Source organism: Culex pipiens, chromosome 2 (assembly GCF_016801865.2).
Source record: "Culex pipiens pallens isolate TS chromosome 2, TS_CPP_V2, whole genome shotgun sequence".
In the NCBI taxonomy this organism is placed as follows: Eukaryota; Metazoa; Arthropoda; class Insecta; order Diptera; family Culicidae; genus Culex; species Culex pipiens.
Window position 1 is genome coordinate 179,603,893 of NC_068938.1, and position 11,769 is coordinate 179,615,661.

Sequence of the window (11,769 nt, forward strand, 5' to 3'; positions counted from 1 at the left end):
ACATTTATGTTGATATAGAAATTAAACTAAATAAAATGATTGAAGAATCACTTTTGGGCCAATTTTCCCAAACGCAGAATAAACTGCCTTTCACATACATTTTATTTTTATCAACAAAAATGTGTCATACTATCAAGTGCAAATCGTCATTCCTTTGTAAAATTGTCTGATCTTTACGATAAAAATATTTTCAGATTTTTAAAATCTGACCTAACATTTGAAAATGGCCAAAAATGCTTTTATAGCGGAATTGGGGTTAAATGGACCCTAGATGATTTTTGCGGTGCAAGTGGTTATTTTTACTAGATTCCTGGGACATTTTCACATAAGTTAAGTGCATTTTGGATGGCCGCATAAAGCCTCCGCTCTAAATACAGACCAATTTTCAAGAAAAAATGTTATAAAATGGGGAATTGGGGCAAAATGGACCCTTTGCCGTTTCGTGCGGTGGATGAAACCATCACCATTCGATTCCCCGGATTTTTTTACATGAGAAACACTATTTTTCATACCAGGGAACCAGCCGCGTTCAATTAAGTCCGATTTTGGGTTCCATTTCGCCCACTGTGCATTGGTTTTGATGCATTTTTCAAACCATTTATTTCATCATCATTATTTCCAACATCAAAACACTGTCGTACATTTTTGGGATTTATTTTAGGTAGTAGTCAGGTTGGCAAATAGTGATCGTGCTCAGCACTTACAATTTGCACACAGCAAGAATCGAATACTTTCTCGGTTGTGTTTTTTTTTTTCAACACATACGTATCGTCCACAGTTGTGGCAGTTGTGCGTTCCGGATGTTCCGGGAGTCAAGCCATAGTGGCCACATTATGTCCAAACTTTATTTGAGTGTGTTGATTGAATTTGGCGATGCAAAACCATGATTTTTGACATGTCACAAGTTATATGTGCCAGTTTACAAAATATGGTCCACTGGAACCGTGTTCCGGATGTTCCGGGGGTCAAGCCATAGTGGCCACATTGTGTCCAAACTTTATTTCAGTGGGTTGGTTGAATTTGGCGATGCAAAACCATGATTTTTGACATGTCGCAAGTTATATGTGCCAGTTTACAAAAAATGGTCCACTGGAACCGTGTTCCGGATGTTCCGGGAGTCAAGCCATAGTGGCCACATTATGTCCAAACTTTATTTGAGTGTGTTGATTGAATTTGGCGATGCAAAACCATGATTTTTGACATGTCGCAAGCTATGTGTGCAAGTTTCGTATAAATGGTTCTCTGGAACCGTGTTCCGGATGTTCCGGGGGTCAAGCCATAGTGGCCACATTGTGTCCAAACTTTATTTCAGTGGGTTGGTTGAATTTGGCGATGCAAAACCATGATTTTTGACATGTCGCAAGTTATATGTGCCAGTTTACAAAAAATGGTCCACTGGAACCGTGTTCCGGATGTTCCGGGGGTCAAGCCATAGTGGCCATACAAGGCCTGTTTATTATTTGGGATCTGTATCTGAATATATATATATATTTTTTTTGTATATTTTTACGAACACAACGAAGGCAAAATGTGACTTGTAATGTGTTATAGTCTTACCCACTCGTGGAACCGGTTCCGAGGGTGGCCAGAACCGGAACCGGTTGCCACACTTGCTAGGATGGTCCAACATTGATCCAAATATGTTTTGGGGCATGTTCTGTTTATTTACAGTAAGTTTTGTCAATTTTAATTAATTTTCTGTATGGATGCGGCCGGCCAGTCAAAAAGGTACCCCACTACGATCCGGAATAACTCCGGTGAAAATGGTCCAAACTCGGATTTCTCCCCGGAATCGAAAACTAGAGATCTTTCCCGTTCTTTTGACTACCGGATGTCAAGGATTTGGTCAAACAGGTCAAAAATACGGCAGTTTTAAAGATTTTTCGATTCTTCCATTCAGACGTTTAGCTTGTACGGGTTAAAATGCTCCAAAATTGTTTGATATTCTGGAATGGAATTCAAGTTGGGGCAAAAATGGTGGCACTTATGAATTTTATAATTTTAGAAATTTAAGAATTGAAGAATTTCCGACTTTAACAATTCTAGACTATTTGAGTTTAAAAATTTAGGAAATTAAGAAGTTAAGAATTTACGAACTAGAAGAATGAAAAATTTAAGAATTTAAGAATATGAGAATTTGAGAATTAGAGGATTGAAAAATTTAAGAATTTAGAAATGTAAGAAATTCTTTCGAGCTCTATAAATATAGTCTTGAATGAAAAAAGAATTTACAAATAATTGAAAAGAGAGAAAGTTCCAAAGAAGTCTCTTTTTAACATTGAAAATCGAACCAATAGTGTCTGTGATCTCGTTAGCTGAAAAAATGGGCTAATTAGACTGAGAAAAAACTATTTTTTCACAAAATTTATACTTTAAGAGGCCGTATCTCAGCAACCTGCAGTACGATTATTAAGACCTAGAAAATAAAATCGAATATTGTAATATTGTAACGTAATATTGAATGTTTGGCCCTTTTAAAATATTAGTCTCGATTAAATATTGTTTTCGAAAAGATCGGAAAATTTCACGAAGGTTTCATGTTTTAACATTGTAAATCGGACCATTAGTTGCTGAGATAACGCTAGAAAAAAGTGAGTTGTTTGGGTGAGACTTAAAAAAAATCAATTTAACTGTTTTTAAATCATTGCATGGTAATATCTCAGCAATTAAGGGTCGTATCAACAAAGTTCCAAAATATGCAAAAATATAGAGAATTTTCTCAGCTTTTCAAAAATATATTTTTCAAATGTGGGCACTAATTTAAACTCATTTAAAAAAAATAACTGCGACTATTTTCAAAAAAGTTACCTAAAATTGCTTTAACTTGAAAACGGTGCACTTTATCAAAATTTCACTAGTACTTTTTGATTGCAAATTCGATTTTATATTGAAAAATGTTTGCGACCAATATTTCGATTTTTTGAAAAAATCAATATTGATTTAAAAATCATAACTCGGTCAAAGTTTTTTAGCCCGTTCTAGAATTTTTTTGAAAAGTTGGCATTTGATGTCTCCTACAACATATCAGAAAAAAAGTGTTTTTTGCTTATCAAGTTTTAGTAACAAAATGTGAAATTAAAAATGACCAAAAAAAAATGTACCCTGTATCATTTTTTTTCAGTGTTGTCCTTATTCATACCTAAAACTTTGCCAAATTTGTATGGAAAATTATATCGACAAACTAATGATGCAAAATGCCTCTTTGGGCATACTGAAGGCACCACAAAAGTTCCAGCCGGAATAAAAAAATCAACAAAAAAATCGAATGACTGAAATCTCTGAGAATTGCTCAGTTGTCCTGCTGTACATACAAAACGGTTATAAAATATTCAAAAATCTATTTCTTGAGGCTGGATTTTCTGATCAATTTGGTGTCCTCGGCAAAATTGTTGATATTGCTTAGGACTTCTCAGAAACAATATTATTTTTTTCTTAATAGGTCCTATAGATAATATAAAAGACAATAGCTTATAGGACCCTTTCAAAAAAAAAAAAAAAACTCTGGAAATATACTCTGAAAAAATATAATTTTTAATTTGATTTTTGAGAAATATTATTATTGGATACGATTAAAAATGCCATCTTTTGAGCTATGCAAGTTGGTAAAAATTCATATGGCATTGTGAAAATTAAATTTTCAAGAAAATTGATCATTCTTAAATCTTGGCTTGGCTTTTGCTCAGCAAAAAAAAACATTTATTTATAAGTTTTCAGAAGATACCGCTTTTTTGAGCTAGACTTCAATACAAATTAATTAATGCAACTGAGTGTATCTGTATGTGCATTTCTGTCCGTACAAACACTCTGCCCCGACCGGGGTTCGTACGGTTCGTGAGGCAGGGTAGCGAGTCCCATGTTGATCCCACAATGGGTCGCCAATATTGGTGTCGCCTCGGAGAGCTACGGAGCGCTGTTTGGTTTCTTTTTCATTATTTTTTTTATTTGATCGTGTGTGGGTCCAATACCGTCGTCGTCGTCGTCGAATCCGGCGTGTAAAGTTATTTAGCGTTTTGCTGCTGCTTTTCCCCGTGCCTTGTCTTTTTTTGGTAGTTGTGAGAGATTTTTATACAGTTTTTTTTTCTTCTGCCTCTCTACTATTCTGTGTAAGTGTGACTACGTGCGTGTGTTTATTTATAAGCAGCGCAGTTTTTTTTTCTTCTCCTCTTTTCGTAAATAACATCTCTCCGCTTCATTTTCTTCCTCCCGTGGTCGTTCCGTTGTTCCCTTTTTTTAGTTCGTTCGTTCCGACGACGACGAGTCCTCTTTGCTCTAGGTGGAGGTGCACCTAACTTGTGTCATCCGATTCCAAAACCGGCAGCAAATCAGTGGTGTCAGGTTGATGCGCGCTGCTGACTAAGGTTTTATGGACACTTAAAGCTGGTTGGTTAAGTGAGACCAGGGACGGGAAGGAACAACACACTATAAAGTTGGGAGGAAGTTGCGTTGCTGCGGCCGCCGCTGCTACTGCTGTTGATTGTTATAATTATCATAATTTAATAATCATTCTCTCATATTGTCTCATTAGTGCTCGTTAAGTTTATAGACAGTGCCAGTGTGGCGGTCGTATTCGCGATGTAAAGAGAACACACGACGATTCTGCAATCAAGACCGGTTTTGATTGGGTGCCCTTGAAGAGCTCAAAATTTCAATAAAATTGTCATATTCTTGAACATGGGTTTTCGAACGAACGGAGTCGTGTATGTTTGATGTAGAAATACGAGGATTTTTACTGAGTTAAAGACCATTGGTTTCCAAGTTTAGTATTCTTTCGACAGTACATGACAATCTTCCAGAATTCGCCTCATAACGGGCTTCAATGCATATAATCGACAAAAATAAGTACACATAATCCAATTGATCATTTAAAGAAGTAAGATAAATTCTAGATTACTTTTTCAAAACAAACTAATGCGCCATAGATTTCCTATGTACATAGGACCTTTTGAAAAAGTAAGCAAGAAATAAGATTTTTTTTTAAATTTTTTGTCTTATTTTGGGTCTATTGATTTGCCCTTTGTCTATGTTTCCACGCAAATTGTTGCAGTCTATAAATATCACTTAAGTGTGAATACAAAGAGACGAGTTGTTCCTTTTAATTCCGCTATATATTTTTAATATCTTGACAGATACGTATTTCGTCTACTACTTGCAGACTTCATCAGTGTTCTGTAGTCGAGAACAGAACACTGATGAAGTCTGCAAGTAGTAGACGAAATACGTATCTGTCAAGATATTAAAAATATATAGCGGAATTAAAAGGAACAACTCGTCTCTTTGTATTCACAGTAATGCATTCTGCTAAAACGCTCAACCAAAACACAATCACCTAAGTGCTTATACATTTTGATAGGGTTATCAGAACTTCAATATTTTAGGGTCTTTTGCTTACCCCTTCAACGATTAATCGCATGACAGATCCGGACAACGTTTTCATCAAAATATCTGAGATCCAGCTCCTAAACTGCTTATAACTTTTGATAGGGTACTCTTCAATCTTCAATATGGGTCATTCCAGGTCAACTGAGTACACTTTTGGACTCGACCTTCACCGATTTGGACCAAACTTGGAGGGAACGTTCATCTATCGATAGTTAACAGAAATCCCAAGTTTGGTGCTGATTGGACCATCCCTCTATTTTTGGCACCGCCCTCTTTTTTGACTATTTTCTAAAAAACTTTTTTTTCTTTTAATCATAACTTTGCAACTATTAGAGCACAAGACTTTCTACAGGTTGCATTCAAGGAATTTGATAAAAATAAAATTTTAACCCTTAAATGCTCACTAATATTATATTTAAACGTTTTAAGTATTAAAATTCAGTTTTGACCATTTCGTTATATTTTTATTTGTTTTATTTTATCACCATCATGTTCCCCGGACAATTTTACATAATAATCAACCCAAGTATTTTTCAGAACAGGCATTTTCCGGTTTCATTTGGGCCCTGAAAAACTGATTTTAACGATTTTTGTTGAACCCTTTTTCGCCCTCTTTACAATGATCAAAAAGGTCTTAAATAGAAGCTAGAAAAGGGTTGACACCCTGTTGATGTGCTTCACTGTTTTGCAACCATGTCAAAATTTCTTGAAATAAGTAGCTTAACATCTTTTCCGAAGACACCATCACTTTAAAAGGTCACCATTAGAAGATAGGGCTTGGTTGAAACCCTGTAGATGTGTCATCCTGCATGTCAATAATTTTAAATAAAAGCCACATTAATATACAACAACTTTTCCTAAGACACCATTTTGCCAGGTTGCTTCTTTATCACGTTAAAAATTAAGATTTTGAAGTAACTACTTCGGTAGTGGCAGTGTTGGCAAGAAATATAATTTTCATCACTTAGGCCGATGCAAATATTTGAAAAAGTTATTGTCCCTCGGCCCTGGCCGAGGTCAAGGGGGGGGGGGGGTCAAAAAAATAAAAAAATATAAAAATTTAAATAACAAGCCATAGTCTTCACATTTAAATGAAAAAAGTGTTTTAAAATGCATTTTACACTAGTTCAGTTGTTTTGCAATCATTAGTTTTCAAAAAATCAAAGATCTGACAAAAACAAAAATTGTATCGAAAAAAATATTTTGCATCGAAAAAATCATAAGAATTTTCAAAAAATCATAAGATTTTTCAATAAACCCAAACATGCTAAAAATGATTTTGAACGCAGGAGAATGTATTTTAATTTGATTTCAGTTGGTTGCACTTGAATTTTCATAGAAATTTTGAAGTTTATTGTATAAATATTTTTTTTGCCCCCTGATTTTTCGGGCCAATTTTGAAGGGGGGGGGGTGACAAAAACTTTTAAAAATATTTGTACCAGCCTTATTTTGAAATGCCTTTTTTTAAAAACTGTAAAAAATAGAGTTTTCTCATATAAATTTCCATACAAATTGCTCCCAAATTTTAAATTTTGCGGGGTTGTTTGGTTGCCGAAATGGAACCAAAAATGCCTGTTCTGATTGAATTGGTCCATTTTGAAATTTTCCCATAGAACTTCAAGCCACCCTAATGTTCTGAATCCGAATCTGAGTAAGTTATATAAAAAATGGTAAGCTTGAAGATCTGGCAACACTGCCTCAATATAATTATGTGGTTTATGTGGCTGTGTTACGCTTCATACAAAATTTTAACATTTGTATGGAAATTTGTTTACGAGGGGGGGGGGGGGGGATGGTCCAAAAATCCAACCAAACCTCTAGATCTAAAAATCTGTCAAACATCCATTTTTCAACCAATTTTTGATGTTCAAAAAAAATCTTTTATATAATATGAAGTTTGGCAACCCTGTCAAAAGTAATGGACACATTACACCCAACCAGGCTTCTAGGCTGGCTTCGAGGTAAAATTCACCAAATATAATTTTTTACCATTTTTTTTCATTAAAAAAATCATAAAAAAGATGAACTTTCAAGTTTTTGAAAAATATTGGTTTGGTAGTTGACGGTGCAACAGTCTTCAGGAGGTAGTAGACTATGACAAACAAACTCGCCCTTTTTCGTGTTTGACAGTTTGCCAAATTCGTAATCTTGTTTGCGGGTAACTCGCGAAATGTATGCAGGCTGACGTTTCTGCAAACAAACAAAGCTGGCAAGCTGTCAAAAAGTGCGAGTTTGTTTATTTGTTTGTTTGTTTTTCATAGTCTAATACCTCCTTAACTATATATCATTGGATAGGTACACACACCAAAAACGTAGTACACACCAAAAACGTAGTAAATAAGCTGCTTGTTAAAAAAACTGGACTTGAAAAAATTACATGAGTTTCATGGAAAATTATGCAATTTTACTATGCCTGCGTGTAAAATTACATAATTTTCCATGAAATTCATGTAATTTTTTTAACGTACTTTTAGTATGAGAAACCAGCATTCCAGAAATGTCAAACTTATATTGGCGCTGTAATTCGTCTCACTTTTTACGGCCTGCTAGACGTGCGAGCTGAGGCGCACTCCACTCCGTACATATATGTTGGTTTTGAATCCCGTTGGTGATGGTATATTTTTGGCGTGGAAAAAACTGTACATTCAGTGTGCAGTATATTAAATTACTCTTAATTAATGACACTTTTTACCAGGATTTTGGAGTCAGAGTCAGTGGAGTCGAGTCTTTTTGAGGAGTCGGAATCGGTGAAAGTCGGTAATTCTTAAGAAGCAGGAGTCAGAGTCGGTTAATTTGTTTACAAAATTATATAGGAGTTGTTGTTGGAGTCGGAGTCTTTCAGAAGCTAGCTTTTTAGAAAAGGTTATGGTATTTCATGTGATTTTTCCAACAGGTCCCATTCGATTCGGTTTAGGATCTGAAATGTCGCTATTGAATTGTTAAATATCAAGAAGAAAGTGTTTTCACATATATTCGATCGCACCCAGAAATAGACTCAACAAACTTTTTATTATACAGCGTTGGATTATTTATTGAAAAACTTTTTTAATAATACTTAAATTATTAACCTTGTCTCAAGTTATGCTAACTTTTGTGTTATTTATGTACTTTTTTGAAGGGGAATCTCACTTTTGACGAAGAACTTCGTCTTAGGGCTCTATACAGGGTAGCAATCCAAAATTTCGCGAAGCGAAATGAAACCGAAAAATAAAACGCCTTCCCAAGCAGAGGGGAAATTACAGAAGCAGCGCGGCCGACGGTTTTGATATAAATATAAACGCCACTCCCTGCACAGCATTAGTTTAGTCGCAGCAAGCGCCACCAGGAGCTCAGCTCCTCTCGCAAGCGCCACCAGGTGGCGTTCCAGGAACTGGCCTTTCCAGCTCCTCTCGCAAGCGCCACCAGGTGGCGTTTCAGGAACTGGCCTTCCCGCTTTACTATAAAAAAGCAAGCGCCTCAAGGTGATGCCTTCTCTAAATACCACCTAGCCTTCCTCACATAAAGTTAAAAAATCAAGAATTCAGCTAAATGTTTCTTTATTCGTTCTTCGTCATTTTGGTTATGCCTGTTACATTACCACTGCACCTTTTTTATGAAAACTCTGACCGGATCCATCATCCGACCTCGAATTGTGACCATTTAAGTTGTATTGATGTACTTTTTAAAGAATTAATAAATCGAAATCGTGAATTGTGTTCATGAATTTGAGAACCAAGTGGGAATATATTCACGTTTATAGTGCAAATGCATCATACTCATGAATAAATTCCTTCGTGGTTCTCAAATTCATGAACACAATTCATGATTACGGGAATTGTTTATTTCTGTGTATTACGTTTTAAGAATTCCTTTGAAAAACTTATTCGATAGAAAATAAAATTTGATGATTTAGAAACTCTGTCAACAAATAAATCCACTTAGTCAATCTTTCTGAAGCCAAGTGTAAATTTCAATAAAAACGTATTTTGTATAACGTATTACATTGTTGGTAACTTAAACGACTGTTTTATTCCTTTTTTTTGTTGATAAGAACCCTAGATAAAAGTTATAATGCTTGAAGTAATTGAGATTTTCAACATAAGGATATAAATTATCTTTTTGAAAGACTTCAAACTTTACATCAATCATGACAGACCTGCAAACAAGAGGAAAATTGAATGAACAAAATACCAAAATTGTGAGTGTTTTTTTTTTTCTCAACTATGAGCACCGAAATTTTCCAAATTTTCGAGCCACCATCGTTGTTTCGTTAGTGTTTGCTCCTGGAAAAACATACAAGAAAAAGAACGCAATGTCCTTGTACGTGTGAGATCTTGCTTTTCTCATCCTTCTCTTATCACAGCAGGGATCTATTTCTGCCTGCTCGAGTGATCTTTCTGATCCCTTTAAAGACCTCTTTCGACGATGACGACATCGACGTCTTGCACAACAATCTACTGCGTGTTGGCCTCACACTTGCATGCCTCGTCCCGGCATAGATTCCCCAAATCGAAGATTCCCAGTTCTCCCCGTCCAATCTGCCGGAATGTCCAAACGAGGAATCGCTCCGCGTGACTGCTGCCCATTCACCAGATTCCACATCGTTCCCTTGGGGATGCCAAACCGTTCCCCTCCTCCAATTCCGGCCCCACCCCACCCGAGAACCCCGGCCGGTTTGTCTCGCTCGCAGAAAAATCAAAATAAAAAAACCTTTTTCCTCCTGCTCGCCGCAGCAAACAAAACGAAGAGAACGAGAAAAGAGGCAAAAAAGCACTCACCTCTTTGAAAAATAGAAAATGGTCGTCGCTGGGTGTCGACGGTCCGGTCGGTCCGGCCGATTCCGCGGGCCGCTTCCGGCGCTGCAGGTACTCGTCCAGGTTGAAGCGAAGCGGTGCCGCGGACGGCGACGCCACGTCCGGAACGGTCCGGACGACGACGTTCAAGCACTTGCAGCTAATCATGCTGGGTTGGTTCCGGCTCCCGGGACGATTCTTCCTGCTACGTGATTTTCTTCCGGTGGTTACTGCTGCCGACCTCCACACTGGCTACGGGGCTTCCGTTCGAGGGAATTCGGTTTTCTGGGCTTGGGAACTACTTAGCTGGCGGAACCAAAACCGCTATTCTTTAAAGATTCTTTCGGAGATTTCTTAGTTTCACTGCGGGGACGCACCAAGCAATCTTCCGGTCGGTTCTTCCGACAGATCTTTGTTTACACAACACTAAAAAGGCCCAAAAATAGCAATAAATTCACTCAAAATTTCCCACTTTTCAACACAGTTTTCTTCCTTCTTTCCCCGTTGCTTCCAGATTCCGGACCACTTTTTACCCGTGTTTCTTCTTTTCTCCGGACTAAAAAATTGCTAATCCGGCAAACTGTCAAGGGGCTTGTTGGAACCTGCTACCGATCACGCACGACCACGGACAAAACCAGCTCGCTGCTCGCACACTCGACTCTGACTGACGATCGGATCGGACTTGGATTGTGGATGGAAGATTCGACGGAACTCTTTTATTTTTCCTTTGTTGTCATTTGCGGCGACACTGGGGCCGCGTTTGTGTTTGTGAGAGGGGCCGCGCGGTGGGTTGAAGGTTGGATTTTAAGAGGTAAAGCGAGTTGCGTCGTTGGTGAAAATGGCTAATTTTCATCGAATTTGGGTGTAAAAATGAAGAAATTTGACTTAAATGTCTCAAAAAATGGTAATTTGAATCGATTGTTGTGATGAACGCGATAAAATTTGCGAAAAAACACGATTTTTTTAAAATGTGTAGTAAAATAGTTTTCACCTCTTGTTCTTGGCGCTTTGACAGCGGGCTGTCAGACTGTCACGGTGACGAAGTGCACGCTGAGAAAGAGTTGAGCAAATTTCTGCGCATAAATAACTTGTGAAAAATGTTAACCCTTGAAGTAAATATTTTTTTCTATGATTTAGTTTAATGTGAAGACTTCCATCATTGCCAAGATTTTTCGTTGCTATCAATATTTTGGCAAAATTTCTTCTACAAGTTGTTTAGAATAGTGTCCTACACATGCTGATACTTTTTGGTAACGATTGTCCCATTCCTTGTAAAGTTATGGAAATCGTCATTAATCAATGGTTGCCAATTATTGTACCACACAATTGATTTAGATCAAAAATTCCTTCAGTGGCTTCAAAAAGGCAACAACCGGCACATGCTGATTCATTTTGGAATTCTGTACATAGTATTTTAGAGTGATGATCTTTTTTTCGAAAATGATCAACGGCTTCACCTTAAGAAAAATAATCACGAATAAATAATTCTGGAGTTTTTTTTAAAGGTCCAATAAACCAAATTTTCCTTGAAATTTTCAGTTTTTGCTTTTTGGGTGTTTTTTAATACCCCTGACTCAAGGCGGAACTGGAAATTTGGTTTATTGGACCTTTTTTAAA

The 11,769-nt window shown here is 36.9% G+C and overlaps 1 protein-coding gene across 1 annotated transcript in view; it reads right to left on the minus strand.

Moving 5' to 3' along the window:
- Window positions 1-10,849, minus strand: part of LOC120426512 (uncharacterized) — a 51,793-nt gene extending 40,944 nt beyond the window's left edge. Inside the window, exon 1 of the mRNA XM_039591282.2 lies at window positions 10,138-10,849. Coding sequence (XP_039447216.1) covers window positions 10,138-10,320 — 183 coding nt within the window. The 5' untranslated portion in view covers window positions 10,321-10,849. The remainder of the gene's footprint in view (window positions 1-10,137) is intronic.
- Between the last annotated feature and the right edge of the window lie 920 nt (window positions 10,850-11,769).